Source organism: Panulirus ornatus, chromosome 1 (assembly GCF_036320965.1).
Source record: "Panulirus ornatus isolate Po-2019 chromosome 1, ASM3632096v1, whole genome shotgun sequence".
Classification (NCBI taxonomy): domain Eukaryota; kingdom Metazoa; phylum Arthropoda; class Malacostraca; order Decapoda; family Palinuridae; genus Panulirus; species Panulirus ornatus.
Window position 1 is genome coordinate 64,840,141 of NC_092224.1, and position 25,869 is coordinate 64,866,009.

The following is a 25,869-nucleotide window of genomic DNA, read 5'->3' on the forward strand; positions in this document are numbered from 1 at the left end:
CTCAAGAGTCTTGTTGTGGGGTTCCGGGGGACGCGTCCCTCTGGGGAAGGCTGTTAAACGGCTCTCGCTCACTCGAACGCTACCCTGACACGCCTACTGCATCAGCTCGAGACATCTACCTCTCTCTTGTCATCTACCTCTCTCTCTTGTCCTGTATCTACCTTCATCTCATCTCCCTTTTCTTCTTTATTTTTCCCCCATATTCTCTAAACTCATAGCATTGAAAGTGATATTAAATGAAACTATATTCAATGAATATTCAATTGATTTGTAAGGCGAAGTCTATTAATGTAGCGAGTCCTGGCAACTACATCCAGAGAACAGTTGCCATCAACTTCTCGCGATACATCTACTGTAGTCCCCCCTTGTGTCCCTTGTTTACCTCCATGTTGTTTACCTCATAATTGGGGAAAACAATACGAAACGAGACAAATCGCACGTCAGTAATTTGGTGGCAGCCGATTCAGAGGTATTAAGTAGACCGGTTTACCGCGCATGTATACTTCGTTATATAACCATCGTAAATAAGACGCGATGAAATATAGCGTAATATTATACACGTACACACATCGTAAATGTAATATCTAACATTAACAAATGTTCAGTAAATGTCATCACGAGCCAATATTAGTACAGGCTATGTTCTCATGAAGAATGTAAGAAGAATACACTGGTGTTCTTGTACTTCACAGACTCACATATTTCGCTCATAATCACGCTAAATATATCTGGCCGGCCACAACAGGTCAGTTATTTCGCGAGTCGTTTTATTTCGCGTGACACCAGGTGACCCGGCCCCCTGTAGTTCTGCCGTCTTATGTACTCACCTCCCTGTAAGGGGACCTGGGAGCCTTGTGGCCCAAGAATCATACCACTGTGGCCAGGGATCGTACCACTGTGGTCAGGGATCGTACCACTGTGGTCAGGGATCGTACCACTGTGGTTAGGGATCGTAACACTGTGGTTAGGGATCGTACCACTGTGGTCAGGGATCGTAACACTGTGGTTAGGGATCGTACCTTCGTGGTCAGGGATCGTACCACTGTGGTCGGGGATCGTACCACTGTGGTTAGGGATCGTACCACTGTGGTTAGGGATCGTACCACTGTGGTCAGGGATCGTACCACTGTGGTCGGGGATCGTACCACTGTGGTTAGGGATCGTACCACTGTGGCCAGGGATCGTACCACTGTGGTCAGGGATCGTACCACTGTGGTCAGGGATCGTACCACTGTGGTCGGGGATCGTACCACTGTGGTTAGGGATCGTACCACTGTGGTCAGGGATCGTACCACTGTGGTCACGGGGTTAACTTTACGAGTGTGTTTGGAAGTAGTCACACTGAAAACACACTAGTGTCTGGACAGTGTGGAAATCTGGCACTTGTCAAGTGACATTTTGAAATCCCAGTTATCATGAGCACATCAAACTCTTTGCTAAATGCTTTTGCCTTAAAGACCAAAATTTGTATGTTACAGCAGCTGTCGTTTACACACACACACACACACACACCAGCTATAATCCAGGTACCCATTCATGGACCAGCCTCGGAGGGGAGGGTGAACACCTGGGTTGGGTGTAGGCCGACTGCCACACCCAGGACTCCACTCCAAGAGGAGGTCGACCCCGGGCTGGCCCGTGCTGACTCATGGTCAGCAACACTACCCACCTACACACTATGAAGTCCTCCCCAGTCTTCCACAACCACTCCTGCTGGCCAGGATCACTCGCACTCGTGGTGGGTCTTCGTCTGTGCGTGGCCCGAGCCATGGTCCTTGCCGCACCGTTGCAGGTGACTCAGGCCCCCCCAACACACACACCCTCAACCCTGGCCACTCACCGTCCACCTGATTGACGTTTGTAGCTTTATGTACGTACACACGTGCATGATCACCACCACAACACACACATCACCACCACAACACACACACATCACCACCACAACACACACATATACATCACTACCACAACACACACATCACCACCACAACCACCCCATCAATCGCTCACACACGTCAGAGATAAAATATAAATGACCAGCTGGTAAGTGTGTCTTGTACCAGCAGGATCTCAGGTCTGTTGTCGTCCTCATGAACACCACACTATACAAATCCTGCTGTTTGTACTCTCTCTCTCTCTCTCTCTCTCTCTCTCTCTCTCTCTCTCTCTCTCTCTCTCTCTCTCTCTCTCTCTCTCTCTCTCTCTTCAGGAGTCCAACATTTGGTCCCCTGTTCTTATGACGAAGACATAGGAACACCCCCATATGAGAGGTTCTGGGTTTCTTTAAAAATAATAATAATAATAATGATAATAATAATAATAATAATAATAATAATAATGCAAGTCTTTGCGTCCATCTGACTATTCTATTTCTTATTTAGCTCCTGGGAATGGCAGCAGGGTGTGAACAACACCAGAAGCGTCAGGACAGCGCAGTCAGTCCTACGATCTACAAGCTAAAGAAAACGGACACGGACAACAGAAAACAATCATGACATTTGACGTGCTATACCGCCACTTGGCAGCGCGTCTGACGCTACACCAACTACCTAACATGTTACGATAACACCTGCAGTGTCGCACAGCCTTCCCCCTGAGAACGTTGATATTAGGGGAGAAAACAATGATAAACGACTGGAGGCTGGCCAGGAAGAGAGAAGAATAACACAGCCAAGGACGCAGAGGTGACGAAGCAGGGGAGGCACAGATTAAGGAAGAGAGGTTGTCAAGATGTGAAACATTTTACACCAACAAGGGAATTCAGGACGTCTGTCCCCCCTCCCCCAGACACACCACCTCACCTCATCCCTTGAGGAGTGAATCTTCACGACCCTGGTTATCAATGCCACTTGGCCTCTGACCTGACCTTTAAGCTCCAGGTTAAGGCCAGAGTTAGGAGCGGTGGTCACTTGGACTAAAAAGAAAAAGGACATAAACGAGATTCCCGTTTTCTGATGAAAGGGAACACATGACACGATTTTAAAACCACTAATATATATATATATATATATATATATATATATATATATATATATATATATATATATATATATATATATATATCAAACTATTCGCCATTTCTCGCGTTAGCGAGGTAGCGTTAAGAACAGAGGACTGGGCCTTTGAGGGAATATCTTCACCTGGCCCCCTTCTCTGTTCCTTTTTTTTTTTGGAAAATTGAAAAAAAAACGAGAGGGGAGGATTTCCAGGCCCCCCGCTCCCTCCCCTTTTAGTCGCCTTCTACGACACGCAGGGAATACGTGGGAAGTACTCTTAATCCCCTACTATATATATATATATATATATATATATATATATATATATATATATATATATATATATATGACTACTGGAGCATCAGTCGTTTAAAGCAGACACTGGCATTCGTCTGTGATCCCTGTACAACTCCAGGTCTCTCCAAAAATGATTTTCATATTACATTTCCATATGTGAGTCAGACAAGGACAACGAGACTACTAACTAGCACACAGGGTACGTTACCACGTCGCCCTCCTGACCACGTCACACAGCCACAATCATTACCTGAAATAAGAAGAAAAAGAGATAATTATCTTTGTCGAAATATATATTCTACTTTTCATCTCTGGAACAGCAACATAAAAGTATGGAAAGTATAATTAACATGAAATATAATAATAATAATGAATATACATATATATATATATATATATATATATATATATATATATATATATATATATATATATATATATATTTTTTTTTTTTCTTTTTCTTTTAAACTATTCGCCATTTCCCGCGTTAGCGAGGTAGCGCTAAGAACAGAGGACTGGGCCTTTTTTGGAATATCCTCAACTGGCCCCCTCTGTTCCTTCTTTTGGAAAATTTAAAAAAAAAAAACGAGAGGGGAGGATTTCCAGCCCCCCGCTCCCTCCCCTTTTAGTCGCCTTCTACGACACGCAGGGAATACGTGGGAAGTATTCTTTCTCCCCTATCCCCAGGGATATATATATATATATATCCGTGTGGTCACGGACAAATGTCCACATCAAAGCCAGACCTTAAATGAAATAGAGAGAGGATCATGAAAAAGATGGGAGAAGGGAAAGTATTTACGAATTTGGGGGGAAGGAAGTGGTAAACCTGTTGATCACACAATCCATAAACTTGAGTGGATATGAAAAGAAAACGGCATGACCCATAACAAGCAGTGTATCGTAGGTATTTCTCCTACATATGTAAAATTGCTTCACATTCTGGATATATCTGATGAAGGACTTCAGCAATTAGAATGGGGAAGTTATAAATTACTTTTACCCACTGTTCATCATCATCATCATCATAATGATAATAATAATAATAATAATAATAATAATAATAATAATAATAATTACTACCACTACTACTACTATTACAGCACAACAACAACAACAACAACAATAATAATAATAATAATAATAATAATAATAATAATAATGATCCCAGTTTTCTTGCACTATTCTGTCAGCCAAACTTGGACACGCTACGCCACGCTGAGGGCGGCTGGAACTGTGATCTTGATACATGCAGACACACTTGGCACACTGTCCTCAGCTTTATGGGAACTGACCCACAACGGAAGGCGAGGCTAACGTACTGTGTTGTATACAAGACCTGAGTCCCTAGTGGGCATACATGGTCTCCTGGTGTCCTGTTACTACTGAGACATGTGGGGCAGTGGTTGAGGCTACTGGCTCATGAGTTTACATGAGAAAGACAGACAACGGGAGGCCTGGTTGGCCCATGATTGGGTTGTCTGGTATAAAAGATAAATTAAAGATTCACCTCACTCAGTCTTAGCCAGAGCCCTTCCCCCCCTTGCACCCACGCCATACCCTGAGCCAAAATATCCCATTCAAATTCTTCCCTTTCCAAGCGGCCTCTCATCCTCTCCCGGCTGTGAGATATTCTTGATCTGCTACCACTGAAAACTGGAACCTCTTATCCCAAGGAGCGTTACCACATAATTCCCTTGAGGGACAGATACCCCACCATCGAGTGAACAGCCCCGAGATGGCAGAGCCACTTGGCGTACCGGAACTGCATAATACCTCATAGTTGTTCTTCAGCGACCCATTGTCCAGACATGGACTTGAAGGCCTCCAGTCGTTGTACACCTTCTATCCTCAAGGAAGAAACGCCTCAGTTGTGCATGCAATGTCTCAGGCAATAAAAGGGCACGTGGACGCCTCGCCTTTCACAGCTAACTCGCTGCTCATCGAACCATTACCCCAGTGAACACCTTTTGGCTCCTCGACTTCACTGTGGTGCTCCTCAGGGCAGGACCTCACCGTCCACAACATCGGAAGACGACTGAGCTTAATGTCCATCTTCTCTCCACTCAAACTGGAAACCTAGAGTGTCCCTGGGCGTCCACCTCTTGTCTCCTCACGTCACCTGGCACGTAACTGAGGCCAGTGTTGAACCCCCTCCCATGCTCACGCACCTCCCTTTCATGACATGAACCCCTCCCTCAGGTCTTACCCTCCTCCCTCAGGTTAAACAACGTAAGGTAGACCATATCCCTCAGTCATCCCTTCCTAAGCATCACAGACCCTCTCAACACTTATCCAACCTCGTTAGCAACAACCAGTCCCCTGGATGAGAGGCCACCCTGACATCCCCCTCGCCCTTATAACGTCCCTGTCGTCGTGTATGATTCTATAACTCACTTCTCTCTCCCTCTTCCTGCCCCTCTGCTACTCACTGACGGCTCGCGTCTCTCTCCCAGTGGGTTCGCTGCTACATGTGACGCCTCCTCGACACACACCTCCAAACTCCATCTCACTACCTGGTCCTCTGTTCGTCTTTCCTCCTGCTTCTCCCACTGAGGTCTCCCTACACCAAAAACCTCGATCATATATATATATATATATATATATATATATATATATATATATATATATATATATATATATATATATATATATATATTTCTTTCTTTCTTTCAAACTATTCGCCATTTCCCACATTAGCGAGGTAGCGTTAAGAACAGAGGACTGGGCCTTGAGGGAATACCCTCACCTGGCCCAATTCTCTGTTCCTTCTTTTGGAAAATTAAAAAAAAAACGAGAGGGGAGGATTTCCAGCCCCCCGCTCCCTCCCCTTTTAGTCGCCTTCTACGACACGCAGGGAATACGTGGGAAGTATTCTTTCTCCCCTATCCCCAGGGATATATATATATATATATATATATATATATATATATATATATATATATATATATATATATATATATATACATAGTCATAGTTTTTCTTTAAACAAGGTCGATTCCAGGGAGACTGGAAGCCTCTTTCTCTGGATTCCAGTCCACGTAGTGTGCATCCCACACATGAAGCGGTGGCTTCTACTGGTCTGAGCGGAAGCGACGACGTCTACCCTTTTACCTTAGGGTCGGGTGGCAACCGAGACATAAGGCGAACGTCAAAGCAATTAAAAATAATTTAGTTATCTTCATAAATTATTGAAAAAACAAAAACGTAAACGTGAAATACACGAAAAACACAAGAGTGTTTTCCAAAGGTAAGAAGAGCCTCGTCAGTGTTGCCTGTGATATCTTTTATGGACATGCTTTGCATGGTGTGGGTTCTCATGTGGAACCCTTGACCTGTTAACACCCATTAAGGCGAACAACATAAACACACACACACACACACACACCCATAAGTCTGACGTCATTCCGTCATCGGAAGTCTCCTCACGTGTGTCGCATTCTTTCTTGTGTGTGTGTGTTAGTGTCCGACGCAAGACTCGGTGGACGTACGTTAGGTCTGCCGGATCCGATGCCTCGAATCGTCCTGGATTAATCTTATTACGAAACCACGGCAGGTGGAACTGATCCTGAGGTGTTAGAACGTCATACACACACACACACACACACACATTTGTTCTGCAATATATATGACCTCCTCAATGATGTGTGATCTTGCCGAGTAATGTGTGTGTGTGTGTGTGTGTGTGTGTGTGTGTGTGTGTGTGTGTGTGTTCTGGACCCGTGGGTTGAACGCGGATCGCACGGATGAACGCTGAGGGAAATACGCCTTTATTTACCTTCTCTTCATCGAGAACGCCCTAACCCCTCCACAATACCCAGGACACGAGGTATAAGCCAGCTAAGACTTCTGCTACACCCCCACACCTACTCTACTGTAACCCTAGGTACAACGGCGTCACCTTCAACACACACGTACCAACCTGACCATCTTCAGAGAGGTGGGCGAAACTGAGGACACACACAAAAAAATACATGTACCTCACCATGGGGGATCTTCATGGCAGCCTCATCATTACCTGGCTATCATCAGCAAACAGGGAGGAGGTCCACCCTCGTGGATGCCATGTCATTATGAACTACATGGACTGCTGGCTGGGCCTCTCCTACCCAACCCCACCTCTAACACGAACGGCTCTAGATCAGAGGACTTGCAGGTGTGTGTGTGTGTGTGTGTGTGTGTGTGTGTGTGTGTGTGGGAAGACACCATCTTGATCTGGGTCTCGGCTGTGGTGAACCTGTCGACCGCAGAAGCTCAGGCGTCCACACTATCCTTTGGTTACCTGAGGTCACTGAACCATCCTGGACATGAACCAACACCCACACAAAAAAAAAATCCAAACCCAACCAGCAGAGTGGGTTACTTTCTGCTGTAGCGCGGCGAGGGAGGAGCTTCTCTGGCCAACACTGAGACCCAGATGCGCTGTTATCACACACGACACATCCACAAAAATAAAACCTCCTCCCAGGGTGCCAACATCTTAGTTATTACATCATCCATGAACCATTTAATATCCAGGTGACAAAAGTTTCAGTCGACACAAATCAAAACTGAAAACACGTCAAACTCAGAAGTGACAATCTAGAAGTATACATTTCACTTCCTAACAGTAATAAAACAGTAATAAAAGAGACACAACAGAGTCCTGCGCCTCATTCTATCCATCATCAACACTTGTTTGTATAGCATAGTACCGAGGTGTAGGAAAACGATCTCGTGACAGAGAGGAGGCCCTGGCATAATGACCTCCTGTAGGGTCGCTGGCCGTAATGTTCGCCAGCAAGTCATCCAACGTCTCTTACTGGGGCACCAGCGAACACCAGCTCACCAACGTCATGTCCACAATCTCAAACCCGACGAACCCTTCAAAATTCCCCAGACACATCGTCCACATCAGGACGACCTCGTACTTAACCACAAAACATAAGCATTCCGGAGATATTATCACTCTATTCTTCATTAGGAATCTAAGTCGTTAATATTACCGTCAGCAAAGGCCACATCATAATTACCCTCACCAGCAGACGCATCCCAGCACCACTACACACTCTTCTGACACGTAACTGCATCTAGGAGAGACGTACATGCAACACACATCTCATTACGAAGTAGCTATACAAACACAGTGGGAAGACACCTCAGTTAGGCAAACCCGGAGAAGCCTGATATAAAACATCTTGGTTCTCATTTTCCCCCACGTTCTATGAAGCTCAACTCGGTCCACGGGGCCAGCCACAATCCTCGCACACACACACACATTTATCCATAAACTGTAGACAGAACACGCCTCATTCATCGCCACTAATTCTGCCGCTCCCATACATACGCCATCCGAGTTGTGACGGCAGCTGAAACGTTGCAATATTTTGTTCGATCATCGACACTAGGCTGGCGCGAAATACGAAAGCTGAAAAGAGAGAGACAGGAGAGGAAAAGAAATGAGATTAATAATCCAGGATTTTCGAAAACGTGGAAAATCCGCCTTCTAGAAAGGATCAGGTCGTAATGGCAGGTAGACAGACACGAGAGGGTAAGCAGTTCCAATGTTGAGCGATGCACGGAAAGAAACAGATGTCATAACGCCTCACTCCCTCTTCCGTTGGCAACGAACACACAATGGTCATGTGACGCAGTAGCTCTGCTTGAGGCCTTGCTTACGGCGGGGCACGCAGAAGCTGAGCCAGCTCTCGGGGACAAAATGGATGTAGTTACATCTACGTACAGGAGGAGAGAGAACCACAATTGTGGCATGGGAAGAGAGAGTCAAGCTTTGAGTTCGGTCTGGCCGAGTCAATGTGATGGACTGCTTTAAGATCGACTCCGTGAGAGACAAAAGAAAGATTATCCGACTTCAAGATCAAGAAACGCTTTACCTAACGGACCACACAGCTAACCCAGACCAGACTACAGGAGGCAAAAATCAAAAGACCCAAAAGACAACCCTGAATAACACAATCTCAACGGCAAACCCCCCACACAGCTCTTACAGCAAGATGAATGATAATACTTTGGTCTAACTCCCTCCTTCAGCAACCCACTGAGCAGAGATTTCTCAAATGCAATCACAAGCGCATCAATTCGACAGAAACACAAATCCATCTTAACCTTCGAATTACCAGAATAAATCTAAGAAAGAAACATGATCAGAAGGCATTTGACGCTCAGGAAGGGGAAAGAGTCCACACAACGGACGAACTACCTCAGCAGATAGTAGAGTAAAGCCTTTGACGCGGTCCGGCGTAATTGGGCTCGAAATCAGGCCGAGTCTGCTCTACCTCGTGACATAACGTTATGAACCACACACCGTCCTCCTGATGATCGGACAGTAAAGACTCGAGTCAGTGCCTCAGCTCCAGCTCACAATCAGCCCAGCGAGCCGGAGTCCCACAAGGCGACATACCCTTCCACGACCCTCCACCTAACCTATTGTTCAGGTAAGCTTGACCTTTGAGCAAGCACAGCCACTGCGGTTCATGCTGGGAAACCCCAACTCATCTTACACACGATCACCATTAAGAAAAAAAAAACTGGGGGGAGGAGGGAATACATTACCAGATAATATAAAGAATATAGAAAATATATATTGAGACATAAACCAGGTCCAAAACAACAACTGCCAACTGTAAAGAGGGGGAAACAAAAATATATTGATAAAATCTATACGATTTAAAAACATGGACCAATTTCAGGAACTCAAAACTGGTTTATAAGGTTAGGTTATAAATGTTAAGAGGAAAAAAAAATATATACGAGGCGTGGTTTGGGTCATGCAAACAATACAGAAAACAAAAAATGCAATGTTCAGAGGCAAACACCTCCGCCATTAGTAATGCCAGCAACAGCCCTGGTCCATCTTGTTCCCTGTGACCCTGCAGAGGCAAGCCACGATCCTGGCTGGTCCCACAGGAGTCAGCACGATCTGGCATGACGAGCAAAACCACACAAAAAAGGGGACTGACATTTGCCATCAGCCAGAGATATCCCTACACCCTTGATACACAACAGATCCGCCAGGGGGACAAGTATCCCTACACCCTTGATACACAACAGATCCGCCAGGGGGACAAGTATCCCTACACCCTTGATACACAACAGATTCGCCAGGGGGACAAGATAACTCCCGGCGACGCACGATCACATAAGACAGTCTTAAAAAATTCTAGGATCCAGAGACACAAGCGAATATATGACCCAGTGATCGCTCAGTTAATTCGCTTCCACGGAAGGTTCAACAGAAAACGTTCAGTGGTGGCCCAAGAACCAAACAGAACCAGAGGACAATACCTCCTCCTCCACCACCACCACCGACAACAACAACAGCATTCCAAGTATATACCAGATGTTGTTTACCATCCAGTAAAGGAATCACAAGGAGCTGGTCGACCATCCTTAACATATCAACCAAGGTTCAGCGAGGAGGCACGTCCACAACTTGTCAACCTCTCTCTCTCTCTCTCTCTCTCTCTCTCTCTCTCTCTCTCTCTCTCTCTCTCTCTCTCTCTCTCTCTCTTCTTCTTCTTCTTCTTCTTCTTCTTCTTCTTCTTCTCTTCTCTCTTCCATTTTCATCATTCTATTCTACCTGTCTACCTCAACTCTTGTGTCTCTCAACCTCCCGTGACCGTACCACAACCGTTCGCAGTCTTGGGTACCTCAAGACGATCCATGTTTGACGTCCACTGAGGGAGTCTGGGGGACAGCGATGCCAGACACCGCCAACTTTCCGCACGTCGACAATAAGAAACTGGACTTGCCTGCACCGAGGCTCGCGGTGAGAGTGACATCAATTTTTTCTTATGGTAACCGAAATAACACAGGTAAAAGTATGCTCAAACTGATGCCAAGTCGGCAAGAAGGATCAAATGCCGTGTTTGTGAATACAAATAAAACTGCAAAGGGTTTGATTTGAGGTCCTCAGGTGCTTGCAAGTCAAGGAGCGTGACAAATACGAGGGAGACATCCACAGTCCTGCTGTGCGATGAAAGAATAAGTTATTATATCGGTCCATCCTCGTGTGGCTGGTCCTTACACACGGAAAAGAGAAGCAGAAGCAGCAGCAGCAAGTCGCCAGCCACCTGTCCACGTCTTAAGGGACAGGACACACGCACACACAGCTCTCGAGATCAGTGGCCAAAATAATACTTGTTGAACTGGTATCCAAAAGCTCTGCGCTCACAGATATACAAATAGAAAATGGGGGAAAAACAAGGGGGGGACATAAATCAAGTGCGAAGACCATTTCTCCAATACAGAACATGTACGGTTTTCATGTGATAAACAACATTGCCTTCATGTGATTGCCAGCAACACTGTCTTTATGCCGTAGCAACATTGTCTTCATGACGGAAGTTATAATATAATAACAATAACAGCAATAATAATAATAATAATAATAATAATAATAATAATAATAATAATAATGATAATAATAATAATAATAATTAATAACAATACAGTGATGACGATGAGGATAATTTTTCACAGCTAAACGTCTCTGAGACCTCCAGCTACACACACACGATTCTACAAACTGCACAACAATGTTCTTAAGTGTCTCGCCCTAACGGTGTTATGTTCCTCCAATGAAGCGACGGGCGTGATCTTCATGCATGACTCCGTCTTCACGATGCATTAAGCAGTCCGCCACGCCATGGCAACTAGTCACCCAGTTAGAACAGAATAACACCTGGGTAGCGAGGCATATATAAGCCACTACATCATGGACACAACAGATTGCAAGAGTGTAAGGGACACACACACACACACACACACACACACACACACACACACACACACACACGGACACACACACACACACACACACACACGGACACACGGTGAGGCAGCTGGAGGCTGGATTTCCCTGATGCCTCGCCCTCTCACCTCCGACACTCCCTTCTATTGTTCGTTTGGTACACTTCAGCCCTGGTCTGTCTGCACCCGCTCAGTCAGGCGACAAGGCTCGTGAAGACCAGAAACGAGAAAAAAAAAAAAGAAAGGACGTAAACAAAACAAAACAAAAAAATAGGGTTAAAAACATCTGGGTGGACACTTTTACATGCGTCCCTTGTAAAAACATCTAGGTGGACACTTTTACATGCGTCCCTTGTAAAAACATCTAGGTGGACACTTTTACATGCGTCCCTTGTAAAAACATCTGGGTGGACACTTTTACATGCGTCCCTTGTAAAAACATCTAGGTGGACACTTTTACATGCGTCCCTTGTAAAACATCTGTGGACACTTTTACATGCGTCCCTTGTAAAACATCTAGGTGGACACTTTTACATGCGTCCCTTGTAAAAACATCTGGGTGGACACTTTTACATGCGTCCCTTGTAAAACAAATGATTTACAACGGAGGGACAAAGTAAATCTGTCTTGTTTTGGTGAACGTCTGTCGGTGTGAGGAGTGTAAATTTCACATTTTCACCGACGTTGTAGAAAACGAGAATGTTTGGATGCCACTTTAAGACTATACGACAGAAGCCTGTGGTCAGGTCAGGCTTGACCTGTGGAGGTCGTGTTGTCCTCGACATTTCAAGGAAAACAAACCATGAGTAACACTTCTGAGTAATCTCGCTTCTGTAGAAATGGCTCTTGGGGTCGATCACGTGGGTAGGGCTGTCCCATCTGATGCCTGGCCTCACACACACACACACACACACACACACACACACACACACACACACACACTTGGGTAAATAATCACAGACATATCGTCAGAAAGCTCGAGAAGGACACAAAATCATTATCCACTCCAAACATATGATTGTTTACGGTGTCTGCATTAACAATGAATGGCAGTAACACTTGGATGGAGAGATCATCACATCAACATATGTTGGTAACATCCAGCGGGAACACCTGGCTGCATATCCCCATCCCAACATACGTCTGCAAGATCTGGCTGGGAAGACAAATGTGACAATATTCAGATGTATGGTTTCCAGGCCCAGGTGTCTTGGTCGCGTTACTAAACCTTGCTTACCTGGTTTGCTCGTCTCTCTCCTGGTATACCGTAATACATTCTGCTCTACAACCCCTCCGTTTCTTACTGCCACATCTACAGTCTATACCACCTACACCATCTACAAGGTCTGTCTATATCACCCACACCACCTGCACCCACTAAACCACCTACACTCCCTGCACCACCTACTCTCAAGTTACATAGTTTTCCTCCCCCTCGTGCCCAGGGCCACTGCTTCCTGGGCTGGGTCAGCCAGAGGTCTCCCTAGCGCCAGCTCCTCCCTGGCACCACCAGTGACAGGTGACCAACTTCATCTGCTGACGAAGACCGACTCTACGTTCCCAAGGCTCTTGCTACGTGAGAGGTACGTCGGTGACCACAATGTCTTCCGTCTACAGGAGGCGTCAAGAATGGTACAATGCGCGAGAATTTCCTTGATGATTTTTAAGGTTTTATTTCAGTATTAGGATACTGGAGTGTGTCCAGAGGGGTAACTGTCCAGTGGAGGAGGGCTACTGGTCAGGTCACTGCCGAAGTCATGGGCCGAAAGAAAGTGCGTCTCAGCTAAAAAGAAAGAAAAAAAAAAAAAAAACTGGGACTCATCAGGCCAGGATTACTATCTACTGCCGCGGTGAAGTTCCCCCCCTCCGGCAGCAGCAGTCCACGGCCGACACTCGGCCGACCGGCCAGACCGACTGGTGCAAAAAGGCCCGCACGAGCTGTCCTTAAACAGGTTCTGGTTTATGGATGCGGTCACGAGACTTACTCCCACTGAAACTTGTTCCCGATGGTATCATGAGGCGAGACTACCTGTGAGGCCCTCCTCAACGTTGCTACCGTGCTCCTCCTGCACGAGACAACACTTGGTCTACCTGTGAGGCCCTCCTCAATGTTGCTACCGTGCTCCTCCTGCACCGGTGGGTAGTAGGCGAGCTTGCCTCACCGTAGATGTAACACCTCAGGTTAGGATCCTGTTTCCCCGTAGCTGCAGTACCGTTGCATTATCATCACCACCACCACACACACTACCAGCACAACTATACTCCGTCCCTCACAACCCGGACCTCTAGATCAAACAGGTCCCAGCTCCCAGCCCTCGTCTCCTAGCTCACACTTCCTAGCTCGGCCCACAAGGTGCCACCCGTCAATCAACGACCCTTATTGAAATTCCACGTCCTCAGGTCTGGCCCAATATCAACTGGGCCTCATCCACTGGACCTTAATCCTTAAGCCTCAGTGTTTTCGTATCGTTACATCCACACATCCCTCGCCTTGCGGCTACGAACATATTCTTGTCAAATCTCTGTGTCTTAATGTAACCTCACGATAGCGTTCTCACATCTTGCCTCCCCACATGACTTAGTGTCTAACTCCCCACAACTGCTCTCATCCCAGACTTACTCTTCAGAGTTATGAAATGAAATCGAGCACTAAGGTGGGTGTGACAGCTGAGGATCCAGTCCCCCAGTGTGTGTGTGTGTGTGGGTGTGTGTGTGACTGGGTGGTCGAGGTTGCCGACCAGGACTGGGCCACCTCCCCATCCAAACCAGCCAGACCACCCTCCCTCCTCCTGCAGGTGCAGCCGCACAGGTCGAGCTCCGACACCCTGGCCGTCTCTGCTGCTGGAGTCAGGCAGGTCAGGAGCACCAAAAGCAAAAGGTCCACGAGGCCGAAGACCAAATGCGAGGACAGGAGGTCACGAGGCCAGTAGCACACACACACCACACACACCTACTAGTTAATAGGACAAGGAGAACGAACCCCCACCACCACCACCCTGACGAGGACCACAGATGACACCCGAGACCTCGTGAGGCGGCACGTCAAACCCCCGTCTCCCTCACCACCGACCAGACCCCCACCTCGCCACACCATCACTCCCTCGCCACCCTCCACACTACCCTCCCCTCACTCCTCTAGCCATCATCCTCATCTGGTACTCTATCCCCCGCCCCCCTCTCTCTCTCTTTCCCCTCGTCCAACACAAGAGCACGACACTCACTCACCCCCTGCTCAAGTCTCCACACCTGAGCCGCTGTTAATTAAGTACCTACCTACCTACCTACCCCCCCCCCCCCCCCAGCGATAGGAAGGGCCACAAGAACGGCACGTAAACTATCACTCAAAATCCAGACACCCATCCCCAGCCACGCACCGTGAGAGAGAGAGAGAGAGAGAGAGAGAGAGAGAGAGATACATGACTGGATTACGAGTACTCTACCTCCAGCGATTGACTCATTCGGGAGTGTGTGAAAAGTTGACCTTTTTACCTCACACGGAGCACTTGAACGAGGCCGCATCCCTGACCTGGGAACAGTCTTTCCTACGAGCGAGTACAAACCATTTTCACAACACTGGGAAAAAAATAATTCAGTTTCTCTTGACACGCTTTCCTTAAGAGCTTCCTCCTCAAGACGGCCCCACTAAGAATACTATTACCTTCCCACCTCAGTATTCCAACACTGGGAAAATGTACTTGCATTAGGCAATGGCACAGTTAATGACACTCTACTGAGACCTTGGAGGGGGAAACTCTTGAGAGCACTGTGTGTGTGTGTGTGTGTGTGTGTGTGTGTGTGTGTGTTCGGAGGTGAAGTCAATGAACAGGAATACGAGATCATGTAACATTTCCCTCTTGTTCTATACAACACAGCAACGAACATATTCTTCTTCGTATTTTTCATGGATGGTAAAAACACCACTCGCACAGACCAACCAAAATCCCTCCAGATACGGGTCATTAAACAAGCTTAACTAACGATCGTACGGCTCGTTTCACCGAGGTCGTGGACTTGAGCGCTGAATGGCCACCATCTCACACCCAGCTTTTGACCTGCCACCTGCACCACCTACATCCCCTGTACCACTCATACCACCTACAACACATGTTCACCTCTACCACCTACAACACATGTTCACCTCTACCACCTACAACACATCACCCAGCTTTTGACCTGCCACCTGCACCACCTACATCCCCTGTACCACTCATACCACCTACAACACATGTTCACCTCTACCACCTACAACACATGTTCACCTCTACCACCTACAACACATGTTCACCTCTACCACCTACAACACATGTTCACCTCTACCACCTACAACACATGTTCACCTCTACCACCTACAACACATGTTCACCTCTACCACCTACAACAACTCACATCACCCACACCCTCTACCACCACCTACAGATGGTCCGTTATCACCCAATACCACCTACACCACCTGCTCCACCAACACCACCTACAGCGTTCATATCCACCTCTTTCGACATCAAGCCTCCACCGCAGGTGACCTAAAATAACCCAGAAAGAGGCACGAGGTGAGATTACAGAGAGAGAGAGAGAGAGAGAGAGAGAGAGAGAGAGAGAGAGAGAGAGAGAGAGAGAGAGAGAACGGCTACTCAGCAATCATATGATTACAATATAGTAAACAAGACATTACGTGACGGGAGCAAGGCCTTCCCGTCAGCCATGACTCAGGCAGCTACTGGAAACACAAACACACACACACACACGTTAACACAAACAACACTAACAATAGCATCCAACAGATGTGGAAAACTGGAACACACCACAACCCGTGGCTTGACTCTACTACCGCAGGCTGCCTCTCTCTCTCTCTCTCTCTCTCTCTCTCTCTCTCTCTCTCTCTGCCTCTTAAGAACTGCCAGTCCTAAATATATATATATATATATATATATATATATATATATATATATATATATATATATATATATATATATATATATATATCATCATTACTATTATTATTCGTTATACTTAATCGCCGTCTCCCACGTTAGCAAGGTAGCGCAAGGAAACAGACGAGCAATGGCCCAACCTCCCCACATACACATGTATGTACATAAAGGCACACACACACACACACACACACACACACATATACATACATATATATATATATATATATATATATATATATATATATATTTCACTTCGGATTTAAGAGGTTGTCATAATCCCAAAAAGTATTGGACGACACGTAAATACTGCGTCAGCCAGGCTCATGACCTCCTAAAGAAGCACTGACGAGTGAATGTGTCCAGCTGGGGGAGAGGAAAGCTATGTACCCCAGGGATGGGGAGCCAGTACTGGGCTAGCTGGGGAGAGTAGTATTGTTGTACCCCAGGGATGGGGAGCCAGTACAGGGTTCTAAGCAATACTATATAGTGTCAAATCGCTTCTGTTCAACCTCGAAACATAAACGTGTTGGGCATCACCCATCCCTCTATCCTGGGAACCCCACACATCATCAACATTACAGAACCTGCTTCCCAGAGGCTGGGAGTGTGTTGTATGGCTGCCGTGGTGGTTACTGTGTTTCTCGTGAGCAGGTATTTCATATCTACAGAGGTTAGGTTCTCTCACAGGTATGATGGACTGCTGCTCACACATCTGAGCGCGGCTCATCCTCCACCCACCCCGTCTGTTAACTTGGAGTGGATGGATTCAAAAGTCTTTCATTTCATCAATTCTCGTGGTGTCACCTCGCTTCAACCTTTCCCTTTTCCGTACGTCGTGATGTTGTTGCTGCTCTCTCTCTCTCTCTCTCTCTCTCTCTCTCTCTCTCTCTCTCTCTCTCTCTCTCTCTCTCTCTCTCCGGCAGACGTCATCTCGGCCACTGCTCTGTCGAGCTGCCTCGAGTGCGTCCACGCACCCCAAGGTTTGGTTAGACCTATAGCTGCTGCTTCCCACATTTTCTATGGAGATAGATAGATAGATAGATAGATAGATAGAGAGAGAGAGAGAGAGAGAGAGAGAGAGAGAGAGAGAGAGAGAGAGAGAGAGAAGGATAGACCGTTAGGATGATACCTCTCTTCCTCATCCCGTTTTCCTTTCTTTCCACCCTCAAGAGTCAGGTCTATACGCCCCTCTGGAGCTCAGAAGACAAATTCCCTCAGTGTTTTTCGCATGTTGTATTTTCGTTTCGCTCTTGATTAATGGGACTGACCCCATGTCTCACACCTGGCGTGTTGGTCACAGTATATATACATATGTACAAACAAAAAAGAAGATGTTGAAGCATTTATCAAAAACAACAAATAATACGTTGTATACATAATTGATAAACGATCACCTCATTATTTTTTCAGCAGACACACCATAAAAAATAAATGAAAACATCAAACCCATCACTTCCAAGGCTGTCAAACAACAACTCATTTTGCAGTTTCAATCAACAACTTCGAGAAATTATTTTTTTTTTCTTTTCATATAAATTCGTTAATATGCCTTGAGCACGATCCTTCGACCCTTATTAAGTGCCAAACCCAACATCCCCAACCGTCGTGCTCAAAGGTCGTACCGTCGTGCTCAAAGGTCGTACCGTCGTGCTCAAGGGGTCATACATTCGTGCTCCAGCGTCATACCGTCGTGCTCAAGGATCGTACCGCCGTGCTCAAGGGTCGTACCGTCGTGCCCAAGGGGTCGTACATTCGTGCTCAAAGGTCGTACCGTCGTGCTCAAGAAACGAAGTCTCATCTTCGCGAACCAAGCCTCCCACACCATGCCAGAGACATCCTGTGGTACCGGGGAAGGAAAGAGAGCGAAGAGGAGCCAGCTCCCCACCTAGTCTGACTCCTAGTTGTCCTGCCTCCACAGCTCAGTCCTCTCCACACCAGCGGCGCTAGCTAGTTTGGGTCAGACCTCACCGAGGGGGGGTAGTAAGAGTCAGTCAGGCCTCCCTCCTGTAACTGTACAGGGTTACTGTCTCGTGGAAGATCAAGGTATCCTCCACCCCCCCCCCAAACGAGAGAGTGTGCGCACCAGGCGTCACACTGTGTGTCTGGGGACTTATAAGGCAAAGCGATAAACATGAGCATCGAGATAGATACCTCTCGACCCTCAAGTGTCGCTTCCGTATGGTAAGTAGATGAGACAGTACAGGTAGCTCCAGTACTTCCGTATGGTAAGTAGATGAGGCACTATAGGCAGCTAGGGTACTTCCGTATGGTAAGTATGTGAGGCAGTATAGGCAGCTGGAGCACTTCCGTATGGTATAAGTGTGTAAGTGCGACAGACATCTCGACCTCAGGGGCCGCCAAACACCGCTTCCTTGTGGTAAACACCAGGGGACAGTTAGCACAGGTGCCGGCCTGACGACACAGTCTTGCTGAACGTAAGCCGTTGTCCAGCTGGGGTTAGGCGAGTTCGAGGGACCATCGTGGCGGGAGTCCTTCCATCCTTTCACATCCAGCGCTTCGCCCGGGTCCAGAGCCAATGGCCACTCCTTCATCATTCCAAATTCCAGAGACCCTGTTTGGCAATCTAGCAGTATCTTTACTCTTGTATCTGTTGTTCGTTACGTCCGTATGTTTTTGTTGGGCGTCCTTATCCAGTTCTTTATATTCGTATCTACTGTCCTCCTTTAACGTCCGTATCCCCTGTTCTTTGTACACTTATTCATTGTTCTTCACGTCTCTATCTATCATACTCTGTTCTACCCTTTCCACCAGCCAGCTGTAAGTATGTACGAGAAAACAACTCCTTTATATTGCCCATGTGGTGGTTAGAGCCAGGCCATCAGTGTCTTGCCATCAGTCAGTTTACACACAATACTGTTACACTGATTGTAAGCTTCGCTCTCCTCCCTATACTTACATAATAACCTTCACCGTTGGCAAGAAGCCTTGTTCAGTTCCCTTTTAGCGCCTCACAACATTCCAGCTACCAACCTGAAGCTTCAGTTAGCTGCACTCTGAGGCCGCAAGTCCAAAAAAAAAAAAAAAAAAATACATAAAAGGAATTCAAAGAACAACAGACCAGTGGGTCACTTCGATGCTTTTTTTTGTGACCGTGGAAGAGATCAGAAATCCAAAGATTTAGTGAGGTAAAAGTTGGAAGGTATTCAGACAATTGAAGATAACTCCCACAGCAAACTGTCAATGTGACTAAGGAGGCGCAAATAATGTTACTCTTAAACGTACCTACACTATCATTTTCGACCAGTTCTCAACAGTAAGTCATTCCGTAAGATAATCCTGCTGAGGAAGAAGTACTTCGCCTCATTTGAGGTAAAACGTTAGCCCCACGAGTCTGTATCCATTACCACGAGTGAAACCACACGAATCCTGTCTTTAGGTGGCTCGTTCAGTCAAGATTATATAAGCCTTTAATGATCTTGAGTAATTGCACTACATCACCTCATGACGTCTTCTAAGCCAAATAGATTTGTGGCGTTTAGTCGTCTCTCACAAACTCTGTTGCTCGCTCCAGGAGTCATCCTGGTAGCTCAATGCTGCACTTTCTCCCTTCTGCCTATGCATTTTTTTTTCCTCCCCCCAACCCATATTTACACACACACGAGACGCATCAATAAACTCCTAACACACCCTACCTTGCCTAAATGCATCCAACCCAGCAACAGCGTTAGGCACACGCCAGTAACGATGGGAGACACAAGGAACAACATAGCTGTAGACTCAACACAGTTCCAGAATATCACAGGTCCCGTGTTCGGATGAGTTCTAGCAAAGCAATAATTTCAACACAACAGCAGTTCCAAAAAAAGTAGTGTCAGTAACACAGGAGTATTACTTACACAGCGAAGAATAGTAGGCAGCTTCAAACACTAGTGGCTGTAACACTTTCCTTGTAGCCTAATTACAGCGCCAACCCCCGCTGTAGCCCACAGACAAGACAGAGGTAGTCACCACAATCACCCCCATCCCGGCAGCTGCAACAGCGGCCCCTACATCAAACCTCTAACATCCGTGGCTATCTACAGCGACCCAATCATGACGGGGCGCAGCCCACACCCTGTGAACACCACCCCAGCACCAGGAGTAACCTGACCAGCACAGCGGGCGCCACCACGTACCGTCACCTGCAGGAGGGATGTGATGGTAGTCTTCTTCGTCGAGAAGTATACTCCGAACCGCAGCCTCAGTCTTCAGCAACACAGGATGCATAATTCCCTCTTAGGGCACTCCTGCAGGACACCCTTCCTTACCGACACGTTGATGGTTTACCTTACGCGTCGATGGTATACCTTACGCGTCGATGGTATACCTTACACGTCGATGGTATACCTTACACGTCGATGGTATACCTTACGCGTCGATGGTATACCTTACACGTCGATGGTATACACTTAATGGCAACACTTCGAATTCGCACTTGCAACCTGCACTTTTGGGTCATATGACATTAAGGGAACACAGCACTACCCAATCAACACTTTATCACCAATTTCTCTTCCTCTTCACGATCTTGTTGTTGGTGTGTGTGTCCAGGATGAGGTTGGCGGGGGAGTGAGGCTGGCAGTGGTCTAACAGTGGTGGGGTTTGAGGTCATAAGTACCGGCCTCTCAGGAGTCCAGGACAGGCCAGTTCTCTACTGAATTTGCACTCGACGGTAGAGTCTAAAACTCTTGTATAAACACGGGGAGTTCCACCTTTTTCTGAAGACTGGGATCTCCCTGGAGGAGCCGTGGTCCTCTTACCGCTCTGGCAGCTCTTCACTAACCACAAGGTCTTTACATTCTGCCTGGCCGTTTATCTGAATCACTTTGCCTCGGCTGCCTGTCACTGCTGGAGGAGGAGGAGGAGGAGAAGTACCACGGCACTGTCTATGACGCATCCTGCAGTGCCACCGGAACAGAGCGAGAGACCCACTTGCGGCAGGAGGGCGAGCAAGACCACAAATACCGTGGGTGATCTGTGCTGGTGGGGTGGGTTGGTTATATGGTCACTGGGGTAGAGTGAGTGCCGCTCCTCCCTGCCCACCACGCCGCCAGACCCGCCAACACTGAAGATGTTCAACTCCAGACCTTCCTCACACCTTCCCCCCCCCCCTCCCCCCCCGCTCGCCCGCCACAGTTGCCAGCTAGTTCATATATCACCAGACGATGGTCGTTACCAAACGTAGTGCGTACCACCGACTACGGGTAACTGTACGCATAAAACATGATGGGGGAGATGACCATGATCGTAACAAACGCCATGTGATGTCATGATATACCACACGGAGTGATCCACGCCAGGCAGGAGGACTGAGCGAACTGGGGAAAATAATTGTGGGTAACCGATTTACATATAACTGCTGACGTCAATGAGACCAGTTATCCGTGGAATAAAAATCTATAATGAATCTATCTATCTATCGTTTCGCTTAGCAACTTCCATATCAAAACTGCCAAATCTTACGGATGACAGAGAACGGGACATTGTTTTTTTTAAAAGAATTTAGAAAAAATAGAATTTAGTTGCAGGTCACTATCCACCACAGCTGAAGGAGGAGACTAACACGAAAGACAATACCTTACAGACGAGTCCAAAAAGGGAAAGACTCGGATGGAGTCGATACATGTAAACGTGGCAGACACAAGTCTTTACAACCCACACACAGCCCGGGCTTATGAGTGGCGTGACAGCTGCACCAGCGGCCGGCCAGGGTTATGTAAGGTTTAACAGCAGGCCACCTCGTCACGTACACCGGGAGAAAACTGGATCTACCTCCTCCCGCGTCCAGTAACTGCCGCCAGCCAGGTAGGCTGGTACTAGGCTGGAGCCATATTCACTGCGGTCGCGTGCCTACCTACCATGCAGCCACGGCCATCATTCAACAAGACGGGGAGGAGAGAGGGAAGACCAAGCGGTATAGAATCAAAGGCGTTTGACCTCGTGGTTCATCGATGTGTGTTCTGGTGTTCCTGGATCCAGCGACGTTCCACAATTTTTTGGGGTCGTCAGGCTCGTCCACCATCTCCCACCACACCCTGAGCCACGCCACGCCAGCTACGTGGTGGGTTCCCTGGTTGTCCTGCTTACCTTCAGCGGACTTTCTGCTCCATCCTTGGCGAGCGTCTTGGCAAGCACCTAACGCAAGGGCTTGGCGCTCTTACCTCCACACACACACACACACACACACACACACACACACACACACACACGACTTCTACTTAAACTGCTTACATAAACCCTCACAATGCGATCACCGCCTCCAGAGGGTCAATAGTACGACTGCTGGGTGGATGGTCAAACCCGCTAGTCGCTCCAACACCTGTCCAATCACTGACCCAGAAGAGCAGGTGAAACGACTCTGGGTTACATTAACAGCCATCACCTGTTGACAACTTTGCCTAGACACACGACAACTATCTCAAAAACTTTCTCTGTGATTTGAACTGAGGAAATAAAACCCACAACACACAATGAGGTTCAGAGAGTCAAAGTCTACAGATATCTCAGACTTCATCGTCGATAAAAGTATTGCACTTCAGTGACAAGAATATTGAATACGAGTGATAGATGTGTGGTAGAACGTAATTACATACGGAGGAGGAAAAGGCTTTGGAGTGATAATTGATCATCATCAACACTTTATTCCCAGTTCATTGAGGAGGATGAGTTACAGACGACCCCAGCAACACACCACACACACACACACACACATCCTCAACCCATTCCCAGATGAGTGAGGTGAGACACGAACTTCCTAACTTCTAAAAGTGTTTCTTACTTTCCCACTTAGTCCACTAGGTCGCCATGTCTAGTGAGGAGAGCGTCTCTCCTCACACTAGCCCCATACACGGTATGTTTCCACTGCATCCGATCCCCAGTCCTTCCTCCCGCATCTTCACGTGAAGCACCCGCAGCCCTCATCGGTTCTCCCACGTATATGCCACCACCGCCTCCGGTGTCTACCTCTCACTCCTTGTACCTTCTGCTTACTGTTGTACATCTTTTTCATCTACTTATTATCAGCCATACGCTCTACATGGCCATTCTGGAGGACTTGTATCCATGCGCCTTTCTAGTGACATAACCTTCTCACATCTTTACGCTACCTACCCCCCTAATTCCAACAACACTACACACATTTCTCGTCTCTACTTCTCTCATTCTTCACCAATCCTAACCTACATACACTTGGGGTTTCACAGACACACACACACACACACACCAGAGCTGAGCCACGTATTCTTTCATGGCAAGCTTCCTGCACGCTGCACGTTTAATATCATCCCACTCACGAAAGGTATCAGTGCACCTCCAGTTTTGCTCCACTGCCTGAGTCTTCTATCAGCTTGAGCTTTCTCTACCATCCTCACCGACCGTCACTCCAAGACATCTAAGCTTATCCACAACTTCCAGTTCTTCACCAAGCAAAATGATCTTTCTTCCCTTTGAAAAACTAATCTTTACTTTCAATCACATTAAACATTTAGCATCTTCCTCCTCCATACATCGACCCGTTTATCGAATTCCTTCCTCTGATTCAGCAGACAACACGGCATCATGCAGCAACCACGGAGGCAATATCTACCCTTGTTTTCCTCTCCATGGCTGGGTAATTGCCAGACCACAGTCACCGCGCCTCGCTCTCATCTCACACAATGACCCAGCCATGAAAACAACACTGGACAACCAACCACAGGGGATGACATCACACAACCTTGACGCACTCCCACATTCTCTCTCTCTCTCTCTCTCTCTCTCTCTCTCTCTCTCTCTCTCTCTCTCTCAAGCCACTTACTCATACCACTACTCACTCACACACACACACACACACACACACACACACACACACACATGTAATATCATTTCCATTATACGACCTCTTCACTGTATACGTTTAGAAGTCTTGTTTGTCAATGCACATCACCTAATGGCGTCAAAAAAAAACCCCTTCCAAACTGCTTTGTTGTTCACGTTATCATATGCATTTTCTAAATCCACGTGCGCTGCAAACACCTTCATCTCGCCTGACACCACCATCAAAACATGTTCAAGCGAAAACGAAAAAAAATCTAACGTACGCACCCTCTTCCCTTCCTAGACACGGAGTGTCCTTCACCAAAGAGGGATTCATTAATTCCCTGGACACGACCCTACACCACCCTACCCTAACCCTTTTACCTTGCCAATAAGGGACGAGTATCCCACGAAATAATCATTGTCTACGTCCACTCACTGGGTGAGTACCTGACCACTTCTCTAGTCCTTCCGTACACATTCTACTTGCGTCTATCTTTGTAATGTCATCCTCACCCACAGAGACAATTCTCTCTCTCTCTCTCTCTCTCTCTCTCTCTCTCTCTCTCTTCCCCAAAAGCTTTATCTCAACAGCACCAGTCAAGAAATGATCTAAATAATACAGTGAGACACAGTACCCTTGACAACGCCACAGTCGGGCCAATGTACAATGCACTGTTCAATTTTCGTCGCCAAACTTTACCAAAGACGGGGGAGAAAAAAAAAACTCGAACATATACAAAGAACAGGAACAAATGCAATGTCGTCACTCTTAGAAAAATATAAATCTTCATAGCAAAGTATTAGATATCGAGAATGAGAGGTCAGGAATTGCAGACCAAACAATGTTTTCTGATGAACCTCAGACTCCACATCAGATATTATAAAAGTTTCAAAGTACTTAATAAAAATCTGGTATGACGTAGTATAACATAACGTCAGGCCACACTCGTTTCCACGTTACACGCAGACAAGCGATACGCGCTTGCCCCCTTTTTTTTTATTTGGTAAAAAAAAATCTCGCAACAAGAACTTGTAAGTACTCTCTCTCTCTCTCTCTCTCTCTCTCTCTCTCTCTCTCTCTCTCTCTCTCTCTCTCT

At 46.9% G+C, this 25,869-nt stretch overlaps 1 protein-coding gene across 11 annotated transcripts in view; it reads right to left on the reverse strand.

Annotated features, from left to right (window-relative positions):
• LOC139749220 (uncharacterized) overlaps positions 1 to 25,869 on the reverse strand; it is a 489,778-nt gene that overhangs the window by 162,524 nt on the left and 301,385 nt on the right. Inside the window, exons 1-2 of one of the 11 annotated variants that reach the window (XM_071663003.1) lie at positions 21,343 to 22,042; positions 21,118 to 21,282 (exon numbers count right to left, since the gene is read on the reverse strand). The exons of 9 other annotated variants lie outside the window; for them this stretch is intronic. In XM_071663003.1, the coding sequence (XP_071519104.1) occupies positions 21,118 to 21,202 (85 nt within the window). In that variant the 5' untranslated portion in view covers positions 21,203 to 21,282; positions 21,343 to 22,042. Of the gene's footprint in view, positions 1 to 21,111; positions 21,283 to 21,342; positions 22,043 to 25,869 lie in introns of those variants that run through there. One more of the 11 variants, XM_071662998.1, reaches the window with a different exon arrangement.